At 52.2% G+C, this 18,934-nt stretch overlaps 1 protein-coding gene and 4 non-coding genes across 5 annotated transcripts in view; 4 read left to right on the top strand and 1 right to left on the bottom strand.

Annotated features, from left to right (window-relative positions):
* Positions 1 to 4,608: 4,608 nt before the first annotated feature.
* TRNAS-AGA (transfer RNA serine (anticodon AGA)) lies at positions 4,609 to 4,690 on the top strand. The gene has a single exon. It is a non-coding gene; the product is annotated as a tRNA-Ser (tRNA).
* Positions 4,691 to 5,462: 772 nt separating this feature from the next.
* On the top strand, positions 5,463 to 5,534 carry TRNAM-CAU (transfer RNA methionine (anticodon CAU)). The gene has a single exon. It is a non-coding gene; the product is annotated as a tRNA-Met (tRNA).
* A 1,110-nt stretch (positions 5,535 to 6,644) lies between these two features.
* TRNAQ-CUG (transfer RNA glutamine (anticodon CUG)) lies at positions 6,645 to 6,716 on the top strand. The gene has a single exon. It is a non-coding gene; the product is annotated as a tRNA-Gln (tRNA).
* A 6,054-nt stretch (positions 6,717 to 12,770) lies between these two features.
* TRNAQ-CUG (transfer RNA glutamine (anticodon CUG)) lies at positions 12,771 to 12,842 on the bottom strand. Its single transcript has one exon. It is a non-coding gene; the product is annotated as a tRNA-Gln (tRNA).
* A 1,382-nt stretch (positions 12,843 to 14,224) lies between these two features.
* LIMS2 (LIM zinc finger domain containing 2) overlaps positions 14,225 to 18,934 on the top strand; it is a 32,391-nt gene continuing 27,681 nt past the window's right edge. The window contains exon 1 of the mRNA XM_063166783.1: positions 14,225 to 14,303. Within this exon, the coding sequence (XP_063022853.1) occupies positions 14,293 to 14,303 (11 nt within the window). The 5' untranslated portion in view covers positions 14,225 to 14,292. The remainder of the gene's footprint in view (positions 14,304 to 18,934) is intronic.

The following is an 18,934-nucleotide window of genomic DNA, read 5'->3' as shown; positions in this document are numbered from 1 at the left end:
AGGATTATGGAGACTGGGAGAGACCTGTGGAAGTTCTTTGCTCCCTCTCTGAGAAGAACAAACTTCCCAGCTGCCACCTGAAGCTGTGGGCCTTGTCCCATTGTCCTCTGAACACTGCCACTGTCAGACAGGTGCCTGTCCCAGGAGCAGCACTTCCAGGGATGCCCTGCACCCCCAGGAGGCCACCAGGAGATGGAAGGGGATCCTACAGATGAGCCTCCCAGGTGCTCGATGGGGGGGACCAGCAGGAGATGACACTGCGGCTGTCTGCACTGATGAGCCAGGGGTGGAGGGGGGCATGGAGCTGCTGCCTCCACCTCCTCCTGGCAGTTCTGGAGAGAATGAAGCCAAACTCTCCTGAGAGCTGCACTGTCACAGGGCAAGAGGCAGCAATCACAAGAGGCACAGAAGGAAATGCCAGAGTTCCCTGTGGGAGGACAAGGGACAGGCCTGGGAGAGCTGTACCAGGGGTACTGATGTCTTTTGTAAGCTGTGTCTGTGCTTAGAAGTCAGCAGGACAAGGCCCAGAGCCTGGTGAGGAACTGGGGCAGTGTGACATGCCCAGAGCAGGTGACAGGAGCAAAAGAGTCTACAGAGCTCCACACAGACCTGCTGGGGTTGGTGTGGGGCACTCTGAGTCATTCCAGTCCTTGAGCTGCCCCAAAAGACCCTGCCAGGGGAGACAGCAAATGCAAGAGATTGCAGACAAGCACCAGGTGATCCATGACTGGGAATACAAGGTGGGGAAATATCCTTCATGGCAGCAGAACATTGAGGGTGTGAGCTCTGTTATCCCTTGAGCACCTGAGTCTGCAGCACCCAGTCCACTGAAGTCCACACTGGGTGACTCAGGTTTGCCTGGAGCTCAGGGATTTTCCCAGCTCTTCCATATCACGATGACACCCGCTCTGCTGCTCTGGGAGACTGATCCCGTGTCCCTTTGAAATGTAAAATGCATGGAATGGGAAACCCCATCCCAGAGCCAGAAAACAACAGCCATGGGCTCCCTGCCCTCAGCCCTTTCCCCAAAGGCAGCAGCCAGGTCTCTGTCCCTGGGATGAGCACGCTGAGTAAAGCAGGTCAGTGTGGCTGTGGGTCTGTCTCAGGGAAGGACACAGCATCACTTTGATCACAAAACCAGGCTGTGGCACAGCCTGTCACTGTAAGCAAGTTCCCCATGGCTGTCACTCAGGCCTGCAGGGGACATCCTTTCAGATGAACATGGACTTCCCTTGCCACTGAACTTTGCCACCTTCCTGCACAATTGGGTCTCTTTGACACCATGGGGTTTTGCAGTGTTGACTTTGTGCCTCAACTGACCCTCAGTCTTCTGTATATCTGTGATAACCCATGAAAGAAATGACTCTCAGGATGAACCTGAGTGTCTGCACTGAAAGCTCCTGAGAGATGGGCTGAGGAGTCACTCCGTGGCTGAATTTAACTGTAACTGGAGCACAATTAAACATCAAGAAGAACAAGTGACAGAAAGCTATAGACAATGTGCAAATAGATTTAAATGCATCTTTTACACAGGCTGGGGACCTCCAAGTCACGTGCCCTTGGTAAGCTGGGACACACATTAATCATTTCCAAGTTGGGTGCTGTGAAACTAGTGAGAAATGCCTGAGATGAAAGAGGCAGGGACCTGATCAGCAGCGAGGCCTGGCAAGTGGCCACTCCCAGGAGTTTGGATGTTTCACAAGCAAGGAATGTTTGTGGCCCCACAGGGCTCTGGGACCCAGCATAAAAGGCTGCTCTGCTGCAGGCTCTGCATCCTGGTCTCTGGCCTCCCTTTCCTCGAGGAACCAGGTAAGCCTGAGCCCGCTCCATCCCACCCTGTGGGCTGAGCTGCTCTCATGGAGGCTGCCCGGCTTGATCCTTGGGCTGCCTCAGCTGGGCCCTGGCACAGAACTGTTGCAGGGCCGTCAGCCTTTCCATGCTGGGGGCTGGGGCCAGCTGGGAAGAGGGGGCTTTGTTCCAGCAGAAGGGGATCAATGGGGCTCAGCCTCAGGGGGATGTGCCCAGCAGAATTTGCACCTGCCCTGGTGTAACAAAATGTGCCAGTGCACGCCGGGACATTGTCTGACACGGCCATGTGTGCTCTGGAGATGGGCTGTGACCAGTCTTTCCACAGGGCCCTTAAAGCCACTGTGCTGCCTCCTCTTGCTGGAGTGGGGCGGCCTTCGCGTGCCGTGCCACTGGCAGGGCAGCAGGAGGGTGGTGGGAGCTGTAGGCACAGAGTGTGTGTTGGAGACCAAATGTGTCCCTGGCGAGAGCTGAGGGACAGAGAGACAGAGTGATGCTGAGGCTGGGTGGTGCTCCCTGCTCTGTGTTGCAGCTTTGCCTCCCGCACCGAGAGATGTCTTGCTGCAGACCCTGTCCCCCACGGCCCTGCGGCCCCTGTGGCCCAACGCCCCTTGCCAGCAGCTGCACTGAGCCCTGCAATGTCCGCTGCGCTGACTCCACGGTGTACATCGAGCCTTCGCCGGTGGTGGTGACCCTGCCGGGCCCCATCCTCACCTCCTTCCCTCAGAGCACAGCCGTGGGATCCTCTCTGTCAGCTGCTGTGGGCAGCTCCCTCAGCACCGCGGGGGTTCCCATCTCTTCTGGGGGCTCCCTTGGCCTGGGGGGCTCAGGCCTGTGCCTGCCTTTCTCCCGCTGCGGTCAGATCTGCTGAGGCCGGCGCATCATCCCCGTTCTCCTTGGCAGACGGGCCCATCTCTTGCCCTCCCTGGCCCCCCACACGTCTTCCTTGGTCTCTGTTCTGTGTTGCCGCTTTTGCTCCTTCTCATTAAAGCCTTTGTGCAGCATTGCTGGAGAGTCGTGGTCCTTTGTTCTCCCCCTCCCTCACCTACCCCCTGCTCTGCCAGAGTGAGCACTGGCTGCTGTCCTGAGCTTACCAGCAGCTGCACTAAGAACTCCCAGAAATTACCCCAGAGCACCAAACCTTAGTCACTGAGCTTGAGCCTGGAACCTGAAGACCACAGCCCTGCAGGGCCCGGTGCCAATTTGTGCCTTGTAAGAATTATTTCAGATATTTTCTGTGACATGTCATTCCTGTCAAAGCTTCTTCACAAAAGCTTATCAAAATCAATCCTCTCTCTTCCATTAGTGATGTTGGGATGTGTCAATGGTGTGAGTGCAGGATTGTGGGCTGGAAAGGCGAAAAGTTCTTCTTTTCTTTCCTGGACATCGGGAGTTTTACGGCCAAGTTCACTGTGTTACTGACTAAATGAATGTAGCATAAATAGAATATTGATTTGAAATCAATGATTAATGTTTAATAGTGAGACTGTGCATTTAGAAGTGCATGGTACGCAAAGGATATGTCTACAATATGAAGAGGGTGTTAAAGGGTTTGGGAGCAAACAACCCACAGTCACAGGAAGGACTTAATTTCAAATTCACAGTGAGAACATTCATACCATTATCTATTCTATCTCTCACATGCAGACACACACAATCATTCTATATCTAGGTGTGTAAATACACCTATGGAAAATTCCCCTCAAAAATGACCAGTCTTGGAAAATATTTTTCTTTCCCGAACACCACAAAATCTCCATTGTCACACTTTCAAAGAAAGTCCCAACACAAACTGTGGCCAGGTGAAACCCTGATACGACTAAAGCCCACTCTCTTACAACCCTATGAAGAGTGGCCCAAAATGAGACCATTTGAGCTCTCCTGGCCCGCAGCAGGCTGTGACCAGCAATGGCCCTGAGTGGGATGGCTCTCACAGCCAGTGAACTCTCAGGGTTGCTGTACTTGGAGGATTGCCCAACAAGGACGAGTCCTGGGCTGATACCCTCACTCCTTGAGGCCTGACCCTTCCCCCTTGGGGAGATGCAAAGGCATCCAAAGTGAGTGTTCCACTGACCCCTGAGGGGAGTTTTTCACAGGTACGTTGATTGTACCGACCCTTCACATCTGTGTGCATGCACATCTGCATATATTTGCTATAGCAAATCTGGGAGAAATACTGCTTCCTTGGATGTCTAAGTACCTTGGAGATCTAGGTATGTTAGGCCTGTCAGGAAGGCTGTGTTCCATATATAGACTTACCTAAATGGTGCTTAGTTGTGTTCAGGGTGTGTATTCAGGGTGTGTATAAGTTGCCTAGTATAACTTTGAAGTTGTAAGTGAGGTTCAATGGTATGAAATGCTTTTCCTCCGTCAAATTTTAGGCCTCTGTCAATCTTTTAGGCTGTGTTCCTTTGTATCCTTGCCCTCACTGTCTTTTGTCACACACACACACACACACACACACACTGATACTCATACGCATAAACACAGAAACAGACACAACACCCTTTTTTCAATAGTTGTTAATTGATTTCTGTTTTGGTTGGTTGGATTTTGTTTGTTTTTGTCGTTGGTTGTTTTATGTTGTTGTGCCTTAAGTGTCCTGTAAGTAGGAGTGTGAATGTTGCCCAGGCAGTTTGTTGTTGATATTTGTTTAATATGGAAAGTGTTTTTTGGTGCTGGCTTGGGAGTGATTTTTCAGGGCTGTGCAGCAGTGTTTGTTGAGAGGAGCCTTGTGCAGGAGTGCGTGGGTGTGGGTGTGTTGGCCCAGGGCAGGTGATGAGCAGGGCAGGGCTGGAGCAGGTAGTTGTGGCCGAGTGGTGAAGGCGATGGACTAGAAATCCATTGGGGTTTCCCCGCGCAGGTTCGAATCCTGCCAACTACGGGCACGTGCCCCTTTTGGGCTGCGGGCATCTGACCAGGGGCACAGGCAGCACCCACAGGTGGGTGCCATGGACAGCAGCTGCAGCTGCCCCAGGGCTCCTGCACTTGCAGCCCCAACAATGGAAAAGGGAAGGCGATATGCAGAGGGCACCTGGAACTGAGCATGTCATCCCCTCCCAGTGGCCCCAAGTGTTAAATGCAAGAACTCTCAGCTTGACAAACTGCTTGGCACAAAGTGGCCAGAATTCAGAGCTTTTGCTTCAGAGCAACCATGAGCAGCATTGAGCTGCAGCAGCAGAATTTGCGGAGCAAAAAGAGGAGAATTGTTTCTGCTGGCAGTTCCAAGCAAAGGCGACCCATGTCCCTCGTTGGCCATGAAATATCTGAAGTGTCAGGCAGGAGCAGTGGTGCAGCATGGTGGGAGCACAGGCGTACTTATGGTGAGGGCTGCAGGTGTGAGGATGTTGGTGGATTTCAGGTGGGCTGATGGATGGCCAGGCTGCAGGCTGTGTGCAGGGTGGGTTGAGCAGGTGCAGGGTCAGGGTGTGTGTGTAAGGGGCAGTGAGTGTGCAGGGCTGTGTGTGGAAAGTGTGTGAGGAGGGCAAGGGCAGGCACTGGAGGAGCGTAGCGCAGGCTGAAGTGCGGTGAATGTTGAGGGTGTGTATTGAGTGGGGTGGGGGAGGCGGATGAGAGAGGAAGGTCAGGAGTGAGGGGCAGCAGTGGTGGGCAGCATGAGGCTGCAGTGAGGGCAATGTCAGGCAGGGCTGAGGAGGAGCAGAGTGGCGCAGCGGGAGCGTGCTGGGCCCATAACCCAGAGGTCGATGGATCGAAACCATCCTCTGCTAAGGTGCTTTTTGTACTCAGGCTGCCTTGCCCAACAATTTGACCCAGCTTGGCTCCAGGTTTTAGGGCAAGGCTGGCCATAGCCTTCCTCTTCCCTCTATGTCCTTTGAGTGAAAATGATAAAACTTGTATAAGAGCACCAGGCCTCTCCTGGTCCCGAAGAGTACGGCCCCTTTCCCTTCACTAGTTCTTCTCCCACAGAGCAGCTGAGCTACTGCTCCTGCTCCCCTCAGCCAGGATGCTGCCCAGGACCCTGGGCACCTCCAGCCCAGCAGGCACACGCTGGCTTTGAGCCAGGTCGGCCTTGGCAAAAGCCGACTGCAGCAGCTGCCCTGGATCCTGCGCAGACTCCCAGAGAGTGGCGAGCCTCTGCAGCCAGATGGGCAGAGAACTTTGTGCTTCTCAACCTGGGCATAAGGGTGGGGTGGCAATGGGGCTGAGGCCCTGAGTGGCCTTGTATTTGCTTTGTCTCCAGCCGTGCTTTGAGCAGGCATTTGGACTTGTGTCCTCCTTGGGATGCCTTGCAGTCAAGTTCCTTGTGAGAGGGAAGAGTTCCAGAGAGATTCTGTCCTCCTGGCTGTGCAGCATAGGCAGTGAGCAAACTTCTCCCTCACAGGAGCTGGAGGTCAGTCATTGCTCTGCCCTTGGTGTGTCAGCTGTCCTTTGTCCTTGCTGCTCCAGCCCCTTTGCTGGTATCAGCAGAGGGTCTTTGTTGAGCTTTTGTAGAGATGGGGCAAAGTTTCCCTCTCCCTAGTCCTTAAGGAGCTGGAGTGGTTTGGTCTGGAGAAGAGAAGGCAAGGGGGCTTGTGGTGTGTGAGTGTCACTTGGGCAGGTAAGTGTGCCTGAGTGAGAAAGGGCTTGTTGCCATTTGGGACAGAGAAGATGTTGGGTGCTTTGAAGCGTGGCACTTGTACGAGAGGCCATGTCAGGCTTGGAGGGAGCTGTGGTGGTGTTGGCCTGAAGGTTGTTGTGATGGGAGAGTGTGTGTAGGGCGTGCAGGAAGGCTGCAGTTGCTGTGAGATGTGCAGAGCAGTGGAGAGGCAGGCAGCCTTGTCTGGGGCCATAAGGCTGAGGCAGGCTGAGCAGAGGGACGCCAGGTGAGGTGGGCAGGAGGTCCTATGGTGTAATGGTGAGCACTCTGGACTCTGAATCCAGTGATCTGAGTTCAAATCTCAGTGGGACCTGAGCCTTTTGGTTGCCTCAGCATGCTTGCACTCAGCATGCCGACACTCTCCCCCCTCTCCTCTGCCGCTGCACTTCTGCACTCTTCTCTCATCCAGCACACAGCACCTGAGCTGCACAACAGCCACTCCCAATGAGCCAGGCACAGGACTCTGCACTGTGACCACTGCCTCCTGCCTTGGATGCATCCAAAACTGGAGACTGGGATTCACGCTGCGGGCTGCTGTTTCCAGTTTGGATCATTCTCACAGGAACAGCAGGGCACTATGTCTGCCGTTACTTCTATGTCCACCCCTGTCAACGTCTCCTTTTTTCTCCTTTCCTCTGCGGCTCCTTTTCCTCTTTTCCCTGCCAATTGCTTTCTATTGCTTTGCAATCCATTCCAGGAGCTCCACCAGCATTGGGCAGTGCCTCATCATTGGGTTTCCATTTGTTTCCATGGGAGAGGGAAGGATGTCCCTGGCAGAGCAGGGGGTAGGTGAGGGAGGGGGAGAACAAAGGACCACGACTCTCCAGCAATGCTGCACAAAGGCTTTAATGAGAAGGAGCAAAAGCGGCGGCACAGAACAGAGACCAAGGAAGACGTGTGGGGGGCCTGGGAGGGCAAGAGATGGGCCCGTCTGCCGAGGAGAACGGGGATGATGCGCCGGCCTCAGCAGATCTGACCGCAGCGGGAGAAAGGCAGGCACAGGCCTGAGCCCCCCAGGCCAAGGGAGCCGCCAGAAGAGATGGGAACCCCCGCGGTGCTGAGGGAGCTGCCCACAGCAGCTGACAGAGAGGATCCCACGGCTGTGCTCTGAGGGAAGGAGGTGAGGATGGGGCCCGGCAGGGTCACCACCACCGGCGAAGGCTCGATGTACACCGTGGAGTCAGCGCAGCGGACATTGCAGGGCTCAGTGCAGCTGCTGGCAAGGGGCGTTGGGCCACAGGGGCCGCAGGGCCGTGGGGGACAGGGTCTGCAGCAAGACATCTCTCGGTGCGGGAGGCAAAGCTGCAACACAGAGCAGGGAGCACCACCCAGCCTCAGCATCACTCTGTCTCTCTGTCCCTCAGCTCTCGCCAGGGACACATTTGGTCTCCAACACACACTCTGTGCCTACAGCTCCCACCACCCTCCTGCTGCCCTGCCAGTGGCACGGCACGCTAAGGCCGCCCCACTCCAGCAAGAGGAGGCAGCACAGTGGCTTTAAGGGCCCTGTGGAAAGACTGGTCACAGCCCATCTCCAGAGCACACATGGCCGTGTCAGACAATGTCCCGGCGTGCACTGGCACATTTTGTTACACCAGGGCAGGTGCAAATTCTGCTGGGCACATCCCCCTGAGGCTGAGCCCCATTGATCCCCTTCTGCTGGAACAAAGCCCCCTCTTCCCAGCTGGCCCCAGCCCCCAGCATGGAAAGGCTGACGGCCCTGCAACAGTTCTGTGCCAGGGCCCAGCTGAGGCAGCCCAAGGATCAAGCCGGGCAGCCTGCATGAGAGCAGCTCAGCCCACAGGGAGGGATGGAGCGGGCTCAGGCTTACCTGGTTCCTCGAGGAAAGGGAGGCCAGAGACCAGGATGCAGAGCCTGCAGCAGAGCAGCCTTTTATGCTGGATCCCAGAGCCCTGTGGGGCCACAAACATTCCTTGCTTGTGAAACATCCAAACTCCTGGGAGTGGCCACTTGCCAGGCCTCGCTGCTGATCAGGTCCCTGCCTCTTTCATCTCAGGCATTTCTCACTAGTTTCACACCACCCGACTTGGAAATGATTAATGTGTGTCCCAGCTTCCTAAGGAATTTCATTTGGCGGTCCCAAGCCAGTGTACGAGGTTAATTGAAACGTATTTTTTTAGTGTCCATAAGTTTCTGCCACTTCTTGATGGTTAACCATCTTCTTGATGGTTAATTGTGCTCCAGTTACAGTTAAATTCAGCCACGGAGTGACTCCTCAGTCCATCTCTCAGGAGCGGTCAGTGCAGACACTCAGGGTCATCCTGAGAGTCATTTCTTTCATGGGTTATCACAGATATACAGAAGACTGAGGCTCATTTGAGGCACAAAGTCAACACGGCACAACCCCATGGTGTCAAAGAGACCCAATTGTGCAGGAAGGTGGCAAAGTTCAGTGGCAAGGGAAGTCCATGTTCACCTGCAAGCCTGAGTGACAGCCATGGGGAACTTGCTTACAGTGACAGGCTGTGCCACAGCCTGGTTTTGTGATCAAAGTGATGCTGTGTCCTTCCCTGAGACAGACCCACAGCCACACTGACCTGCTTTACTCAGCGTGCTCATCCCAGGGACAGAGACCTGGCTGCTGCCTTTGGGGAAAGGGCTGAGGGCAGGGAGCCCATGGCTGTTGTTTTCTGGCTCTGGGATGGGGTTTCCCATTCCATGCATTTTACATTTCAAAGGGACACGGGATCAGTCTCCCAGAGCAGCAGAGCAGGTGTCATCGTGATGTGGAAGAGCTGGGAAAATCCCTGAGCTCCAGGCAAACCTGAGTCACCCAGTGTGGACTTCAGTGGACTGGGTGCTGCAGACTCAGGTGCTCAAGGGATAACAGAGCTCACACCCTCAATGTTCTGCTGCCATGAAGGATATTTCCCCACCTTGTATTCCCAGTCATGGATCACCTGGTGCTTGTCTGCAATCTCCTGCATTTGCTGTCTGCCCTGGCAGGGTCTTTTGGGGCAGCTCAAGGACTGGAATGACTCAGAGTGCCCCACACCAACCCCAGCAGGTCTGTGTGGAGCTCTGTAGACTCTTTTGCTCCTGTCACCTGCTCTGGGCAGATCACACTGCCCCAGTTCCTCAACAGGCTCTGGGCCTTGTCCTGCTGGCTTCTCAGCACAGACACAGTGTCACCTCCTGCTGGTCCTCCCCATCGAGCACCTGGGAGGCTCATCTGTAGGACCCCTTTCCATCTCCTGGTGGCCTCCTGGGGGTGCAGGGCATCCCTGGAAATGCTGCTCATGGGAGAGGCACCTGTCTGACAGTGGCAGTGTTCAGAGGACAATGGGACAAGGCCCACAGCTTCAGGTGGCAGCTGGGAAGTTTGTTCATCTCAGTGAGGGAGCAAAGAACTTCCACAGGTCTCTCCCAGTCTCCATTTTCCTGGGTTGCCCTGCATCCCCTGCAGCAGCCACCTAATGGCAATACCTCCTGGAAAGCTGCAGCAGCAGCACATGAATAAATGGGTGTACAAGCTGGTCTTGCACTGGTCCTAAAAGGTCTGGAAATGCCCCTGACAAAGCCCAAAATTTTGGAGGAAAGAGGCCATGTGCTGTGGTATCCCTGGAATGCCTGAGTCCAGGGCACTGTGTGCACTCATTTCCACATCAGCATGATTCAGGTTTGCCTGAAGCTCATGGATTTTCCCAACTCTTCCACAGCAAAATGACACCAACAAGCTCTTGGGAGACTGATCCAATATCCCTTTGAAGTGTGATATTAGGTGAATGGGCAAATGATGCCTGCCCCAGGAAAAGGAGCCATGAGCTTTGTGCTCCCGGCCCTCAGCCTCTGCCCCAAAGCTGCCATCCAGATCCTGACCTCAGGGCTGCACACACTGAGCAAAGTGGGTTAATTTGTGTTTGGGAAAATGGGTCAATTTGTCTTTCAGGGAGAGATGTAAGCATGCCTTTGATCACCTTCCTACGTGTTGAATTCCTTGTTTTCTGGAGGATCACAACTTCCCAAGCTGAGGCCCGAGCTATGATTGTCAAATGCCAAGGCCAGGGCAATGCAAACCTGGGCACAGCCTAGTAGGCCTTGAGTGGAATGAGAGCAGCCCTGTGGAGGGAGACCTGCAGGTTCTGGTGGCTGAAATACTGAACATGAACCTGCACTGCCAGCGAGCAGCCCAGTGCAAAAATCCAATCTTATTCTGGGCTGCATCCAGAGCAGTGTGGGCAGCAGGTTGAGGGAGGGGATTGTCCTGCTCTCCTCGTCTCTCCTGACACCGTACCTGGGGTACTGCCTGCAGCCCTAGGACACACAGCCTAAGAAACACACGGGCCTGCTGCAGTGGGTCCAGAGGAGCCACAAAGAGCACCAGGCAGCTGGAGCCATCAGCCCGTGAGGACAGGTTGAGAGGGTTGGGGTTGCATAGAAAAGAGAGGAGAGGGCTTCTAGGAGACATTCAGTTAAGAAAGGAAAGGATACCTGGCTGAGGTGTGGAGGGATGGATCAAGGGCTACTAGTTAAAAAGTGAGAGCATAGGTATATTTAGATTAGATATTGGGAATGAATCTTTTCCCCTAATAGGACTGATCGACTAGAACCGGTTGTCCAGAGAAATTTATGAAGCCATTTTAAGGGGCTCGTGGTAGATAATTTTTAGGTCCATTCAATCCCAAAGTTCTTCTCAGAGTCATCACAGGATTTTGGGTTGTACAAAGAGGAAGAAAAACACCTGAGATGAAAGAGGCAGGGACCTGATCAGCAGCGAGGCCTGGCAAGTGGCCACTCCCAGGAGTTTGGATGTTTCACAAGCAAGGAATGTTTGTGGCCCCACAGGGCTCTGGGATCCAGCATAAAAGGCTGCTCTGCTGCAGGCTCTGCATCCTGGTCTCTGGCCTCCCTTTCCTCGAGGAACCAGGTAAGCCTGAGCCCGCTCCATCCCTCCCTGTGGGCTGAGCTGCTCTCATGGAGGCTGCCCGGCTTGATCCTTGGGCTGCCTCAGCTGGGCCCTGGCACAGAACTGTTGCAGGGCTGTCAGCCTTTCCATGCTGGGGGCTGGGGCCAGCTGGGAAGAGGGGGCTTTGTTCCAGCAGAAGGGGATCAATGGGGCTCAGCCTCAGGGGGATGTGCCCAGCAGAATTTGCACCTGCCCTGGTGTAACAAAATGTGCCAGTGCACGCCGGGACATTGTCTGACACGGCCATGTGTGCTCTGGAGATGGGCTGTGACCAGTCTTTCCACAGGGCCCTTAAAGCCACTGTGCTGCCTCCTCTTGCTGGAGTGGGGCGGCCTTAGCGTGCCGTGCCACTGGCAGGGCAGCAGGAGGGTGGTGGGAGCTGTAGGCACAGAGTGTGTGTTGGAGACCAAATGTGTCCCTGGCGAGAGCTGAGGGACAGAGAGACAGAGTGATGCTGAGGCTGGGTGGTGCTCCCTGCTCTGTGTTGCAGCTTTGCCTCCCGCACCGAGAGATGTCTTGCTGCAGACCCTGTCCCCCACGGCCCTGCGGCCCCTGTGGCCCAACGCCCCTTGCCAGCAGCTGCACTGAGCCCTGCAATGCCCGCTGCGCTGACTCCACCGTGTACATCGAGCCTTCGCCGGTGGTGGTGACCCTGCCGGGCCCCATCCTCACCTCCTTCCCTCAGAGCACAGCCGTGGGATCCTCTCTGTCAGCTGCTGTGGGCAGCTCCCTCAGCACCGCGGGGGTTCCCATCTCTTCTGGGGGCTCCCTTGGCCTGGGGGGCTCAGGCCTGTGCCTGCCTTTCTCCCGCTGCGGTCAGATCTGCTGAGGCCGGCGCATCATCCCCGTTCTCCTTGGCAGACGGGCCCATCTCTTGCCCTCCCAGGCCCCCCACACGTCTTCCTTGGTCTCTGTTCTGCGTCGCCGCTTTTGCTCCTTCTCATTAAAGCCTTTGTGCAGCATTGCTGGAGAGTCGTGGTCCTTTGTTCTCCCCCTCCCTCACCTACCCCCTGCTCTGCCAGGGACATCCTTCTCTCTCCCATGGAAACAAATGGAAGCCCAATGATGGGCCACTGCCCAATGCTGGTGGAGCTCCTTGAATGAATTGCAAAGCAATAGAATGCAATTGGCAGGGAAAAGAAGAAAAGGAGCCAGAGAGGAAAGGAGCAGTGGACAGCCGTTGGGCATAGAAGTATTGTCACACAGAGTGCCCTGCTGTTCCTGCAGGAATGGTCCAACATGGAAACAGCTGCCCACAGTGAGCACCCCAGTCTCTCCGGCTTTGGTCCCATCTAACATTGGGAGTGGGTGTTGTGCAGCTCAGGTGCTGTGTGCTGGATGAGAGAAGAGTGCAGAAGTGCAGCGGCAGCAGCAGAGGAGAGGGGGGAGGGAGAGTGTCGGCATGCTGAGGGCAAGCATGCTGAGGCAACCAAAAGGCTCAGGTCCCACTGAGATTTGACCTCAGATCACTGGATTCAGAGTCCAGAGTGCTCACCATTACACCATAGGACCTCCTGCCCACCTCACCTGGCGTCCCTCTGCTCAGCCTGCCTCAGCCTTATGGCCCCAGACAAGGCTGCCTGCCTCTCCACTGCTCTGCACATCTCACAGCAACTGCAGCCTTCCTGCACGCCCTACACACACTCTCCCATCACAACAACCTTCAGGCCAACACCACCACAGCTCCCTCCAAGCCTGACATGGCCTCTCTTACATGTGCCACGCTTCAAAGCACCCAACATACCTGCCCAATTTACCTTCACACACCACAAGCCCCCTTGCCTTCTCTTCTCCAGACCAAGCCACTCCAGCTCCTTAAGGACTAGGGAGAGGGAAACTTTGCCCCATCTCTACAAAAGCTCAACAAAGACCCTCTGCTGATACCAGCAAAGGGGCTGGAGCAGCAAGGACAAAGGACAGCTGACACACCAAGGGCAGAGCAATGACTGACCTCCAGCTCCTGTGAGGATGTTCACTCACTGCCTATGCTGCACAGCAACGAGAGCAATATCTAATACTGTATGGCAGTGTGGTATTTTGCATTAGGATTCCTGGCTAACAGTTACTCAGACAGTGATGTGAGGAACCATGTAGTATTTTAAATTTTTTAAATTTAATTTTTTAAACACTGTAGGGCTGAAAAATTAGTTTGGACGCCAGAGTTTCTGTCATTACTCTCAAAATGTAACAATACATGTAACAATGGTGATTCACAGCATACTGGGCTATCTCACAAGATGAAAACCAAGATTGAAATTGCTTTTTGTCGGAAGCTTCCTATGACATTTGGTGGTTCACTTTACATCAGAGTATGCTTGAACATGGGTAAGATGGGATGACATACTATCAAAAACGTCGCACTTGTAGGGGCCCACTTCGGGGGGTGCAGTCCCTCATCCTTCAGCAGCAGTGGTTGCCATGACCACTTTCTAGAAGCCTTCCAGACCCGTCTTCTGCACCCGAAGAGTAAAACGCCAGAAAGCCACTTCCCCTCGCCGAGGGGGGGTGCAGGGATGAGCAGCCCGCAGAACAGGCTGGAAGCGCCGCTGCTCCGATCTCAGGAACAAAGTCCCTTCAGTGCGGTGTATGTGACTGCGCGCCTGGCAGCGCTGCCCCCTTCACCCCACACTCACAGCGCTGCCATGGGTTTGCTGCCAGCTGGGGAGAAGCAGCTTCGGCGGCAGGGCAGGGGCAAACGCCGTGCCTGTGCCTGTCCCGCCGCCTCCCCCGTCCTTCCGCTCCGCAGCCTCGCTATTCCATATTTCTTTGCCTTTATAGGAAATGTATGCGCAGGTCCGGGGGGGCTGCCCTGAGTCACCGAGGGCTGCGGTGCCCGCCCACACCCAAGGGGCCGGGGCCGCCGCCGGGGCGGGGTCAGCGCTGGCCGCCGCGGCCGCAGCGCACCGGCCGAGCCGCCCGTCCCGCCCCGGAGCCCCTCGGCGACAGCGCGGGGTTCGCCGCCATGACGGGCAGGTGAGGCCGGGCACACGGGAGCCGGGCGGGGGTCTGGGCCGTGCCCGCCTTCAGCGCCCTGGGCCGGCCGTGACGTGTGGGGAACAGCGCCTTCTGGCCCCGGGTAGCGCCATGGGGGCCTGCGGGAAGGGTTGGGGCAGAACGCTTTGCTGCTGTGAGGCCTGGGCGGAGCGGGGCACTCTCCGGCCCGCCGTGCGAGCGCGGAGCTGCTCCGCTGTGCCTGAGCCCTGTGTGGGGACACAGCGGAGGGCAGGGCTGGGCGAGCGGCTGTAGGTGTGAGCAGCCGTAGGTATGAGCGGCTGTAGGTGTGAGCAGCCGTGGGTGTGAGCAGCCGTGGGTGTGAGCAGCCGTAGGTATGAGCAGCCGTGGGTGTGAGCAGCCGTGGGTGTGAGCAGCCGTGGGTGTGAGCAGCCGTGGGTGTGAGCTCTGCTTGCTCAGCAGCCGGGCTCTCTGGCAGCCTGTGCCCGGTGTGCCCGCACCGCTGCCCATCGGGGCCCTTCTCACTGATCTGCTCGCAGCCCCTCTGCCCACAGATTCACTCTTCTCTTCTTCGAGCTGGCCTTGGAGTTAACATGTTCCGGGAGCTGTTTAAATCTGGAGCTAGATTCTCCTCTTGTGCTGACAGTGGAGAACTCTGTGAAGCAACTTAATTGACAGTTGTAAATGAGGAGTGGGGAAGGCATTTTCTGACATTTTGTGAGGGCTTGCACAAGTGCTGTAATGTCACTTTTTTGTCCCATCTGTAAAATAAAAACCAGATGTTATAAGCAGCTTGTGAAAATAAGCTTGCTTTTGTGAAATGTTTTGGAGATGAGAAGCATGAAGACGTAATACTACAATTAGCAAGGTGCCCTTTTTAGGACACTCATCTTTATGAGTCCTACTATGTTTCTGTAGTTCTGAAGGATTGTTCTTTGTGATTAGGAATAGTGAGATGGATTACACTTTATGTGTAAGTATTCACTTTCCTTTTGTGTCAAGTCTTGATGTTTATGTTATGCAGCTTTTTCTGATCAAAGTGAATCCTGATTAGTGGGTTGTTGGGTGTGAGAACCTGCTGAATAACTGTGTATGCTCATCTGTGATTTGGGAATGTATTATTTTTGGTCTCTGTCATTAACAAATTGATGCTTTTCGATGATTATACATGCTTAAAACTCTTCTGGGTTTTTCCTCATGTCTTTAATGGTCCATTTTTATTTTTCTGACATGTGAAACAGGTGTGTATTTACAAGTTTACATTCATTTTCTTACAGCTAAAGGAAGACTCAGGAGCCTTAAATGCTCACAGGTCATGGGTACCCATCCAGATCTTAAATGGAGAGAGGATGGAGAGGACTTTGAAGGAGCTGTGGCTGTATGAAGCCAGCTGATTTTAGTTTTTCAGAACTGTGGCATGGTACTGTTTAGAATGACAGGCTTACCTGGAGTGAAGGCCCTCATGAGGACAGTGGGAAGTGCTGGTGGACAGTCATTGTCTTCTCTCTGTGCTTCCCCTGACACTTGCCTGTTAAAGTGTAACACTGCTCATTGGAAGCTCTGACGTGAAGCCTTGGCCTGGGTGGACAACTCCAGGGTAGCTGAGACACTGCAGAGTGTGCAGTTCAAAGTGATGCAGGACTTCTGTTCCCTTTTCCTTGGGTTTACTTCACAGGGCTGTTAAAATGACCAGGCCTTGGCTTTACCTTGTGACAAGTGAAGGCAGGTGTTATTTAATGTTTCAGAAATATTTGTGCTGAGAAGTTTGTCAGCTGTGAACATTTATTTCTAAAGTTCTGTCTGCTGTCATTCCCAGGACAGGACAATTTACTGAAGTTGTTTGCCACAGCTGTAACTCAGTTGGCTGTTTCCTTGTAAATAGTATCATCCATTTAGGGTCGTGGTTTCCCAGCAAAGCTTTACAGTGTCTGTGTAACTTGCACTGCTCAGCCCTTGCCTGGCCAATGCCATTGACAAGCCCCATGTTCAAAGTTGGTTTTCAGGCTGGGACAGACTCCTGTGGCATTGCAAAGAATTCAGCATTGAGAATGAATGTTCTTCCTTGGATCCAGCTAGGAGTCACTCTGCTGAGTGGGACCCAGATGTTGTTCCTTGTTTGTTGTCTGGTAGTTCTTCAAGTCTGCTGACACTATGCAGTCAGATGTTCTCCAGCATTTGGGACATGGGATTTTCAGGGTTCTGGGAGGAGATGAACTGCTTCACAGCTGGAGCATCCCCACAATATCCATCAGTGGGAGCCTTCCTGAGCCAGGAACGGTCATAAATGTCCCTTTGGTCTTGAAACTGTTGACACAGGGAATGATTGTGTTGTTTTAGAGTGTTTTAAAGTGAAAAAGACTGGAAAACATGGGGTGCTGAAACAGTATTATTTTTCACTTCACCTTTCTTATAAAGTAGAAATATGAAAGGACTCTCTTCTAGATAATCTGATTACAGATGCATTATTAATATTAAAATACATTAAAAATAACTCCATTTTCATTGTGTTCTATTTCATTTGGCTGCAGAGAGCATCTCCTGAATTTAAAAAACTGCAGTGATTTGATTTATTGATTTTTAGCATTGGGGAAAAGTATAAGTCCGGGGAAAAGTATAAGTCCAGGAAAAAGAAAGGCACATCTTTCTTTTTGTGTACTCATAGTAAAAAAAATTACTAAAATTAGGTGGCTATGTAGCAAATGAAATGCAAATCTTAAACATATCACTAGTTACATTTTTACAGTGTGAGGATTGTGCTTTGCTAGAGAAAACTGATAACTAGATAATTGGATTTTAGAAATAATATTTGTGACTGCCAGCCCTGGGCTGGGCTATTGGGGAAATAGAGGAGGAGAACCACCTCCCTGACCTGCTGGCCACCCTCTTTACTTTTATGAGGTTACATGTTGTTTTAACTACATTTGAAAACTAATTCTGTGTAAGAGATAGTGTATTAGATGTAACAACAGTATGTTTCGAAGCAGTCTTTCTGTGATTTCCAGTGTTGATAAATACAGTAGTTGTGATTTTTGGAGCATTTAGAAGATAACTATGGTATTTCCTGACCAATAAATAAGGGAAGACTGCTTCTAGAATTGTATTTGATATATTTAGTCCATCTGTTCATTTTGACTCTTGCCTTTTTGAGGATTGTTGGAGTTTGGGGTGGAGTTGATTAATTTCATTTGGTTAGCTGGATTTTCTTGTTTTATTTTTCTTTATCTTCGTGATGAGCTTATTCCTAAGATAGAGGATCTGTGAATGACCAGTGAGCAAAATGTTGTCAAATGCCCAAAGTAGAAACTAAACAAGAATGGAAGAGTTTCCTTTAAGACTTTGCTGCTGTGATGTTGATTAGAAAAGTCAAAGGTGAAATATGCCTGGGCTGTTTTGTGTTGCCTTTAGAAAGTGACCTAATATAAAGCCCAAGAAAAAATATTTCCCAAGTGCATGTTTCAGAGCGTAAAATTAACTTCATAAGAAATTTCTGTTATCACTATACTTAGTCAAATTGGGATCTGGATACGCCTATGTACTTCCTGTAGTCAACAAAAGAAGAGCAGCTGCATTTACAGATATGCTTATTGATTGTTCCTAATCCAGTGAAGGTAAGAAATAACAGTATATTATTTTCAATTAGTCTAGCTAGTTAAATACTTCTTTAATTCAGTAGAGAGCTGCTGCTTTACATGAAGCAGTTGCAATTAAAATGGGTTGAGATAGGAGGGAGTCTAAAGGACAATATTACAAAAGATTCTTGGCACTGAGTAGACAGTACCTGCATTAAATAAGAGATGTTTTATCTCTCTGAGTTAGGAGCAGCCCTTTCTGCTCTTCTGGGTTGAAAATGTGGTTTTAATCTTAATCTTTCTATCTAAACTTGCTCTCTGTTGCTCTCTAGATAGGAAGGTCCTCAGTCTGTTCTGGGGCCATAGAGATCCTTCTCTGAGGGAGAAGCTGAAAATGCCTGAAAGAAGTCTGGCTGCTTTCTTCTCTGCTGTGGCCCAGAAAGTAACCACCTATAAGAGTCTGGCATCAACCCTGTCTCTTTAAAGCAATCTGTCAAGAGGGAAAGACAAAACAAACCTGTGCATTTTCCCTCTGTGTGTAAGGTGGCAAGAGAGGAGTGAGTGAGGAGCTTGTGTTGAAGGATGGGAAGACAGGATATTTGCTGTTGAGATTTTGGGGTTTTTTTCCTTTAATTCCCTCATCTTCCCTTTTGAAGAAGACAGTCATAGTTTCCATGGAAGAGTGATTATTTGAAAACCAATGGAATAATGTCATATGAGTCACGTAAAATCTTAAGTGTTTAGAGAGAAGGAGGGTTTTTGTCAGATTGCTTAAGGATGAGGGAGATTATTGTTGTGGTGATTTAATTTTTTGCTAGAAGTTAAATGGTGATTTAATCTTACATTTTAAAAATTGTTTATTGCATTTTTCTTTATTCCATTTGTATTCTAAAGTAGAAATGGGTAAACTATGCCTACAGTCTGACAGAAATGGTAGTGGCAGTGGCAGATTGCTGTCAGGTCAGGAGCTGAAGCTCTCAAGGAAATGGGGAGTGCATTGTAGATTTTAAGGCTGCTGATTTGTGAATTTAGAAATATTTTGTTCTCTATTCATGCCTGTTCTACTGGGCCCCAGTAAACCCT

This window comes from Melospiza melodia, chromosome 12, assembly GCF_035770615.1.
Source record: "Melospiza melodia melodia isolate bMelMel2 chromosome 12, bMelMel2.pri, whole genome shotgun sequence".
NCBI classification, from domain to species: domain Eukaryota; kingdom Metazoa; phylum Chordata; class Aves; order Passeriformes; family Passerellidae; genus Melospiza; species Melospiza melodia.
This window is presented reverse-complemented; position numbering and strand designations above follow the sequence as displayed.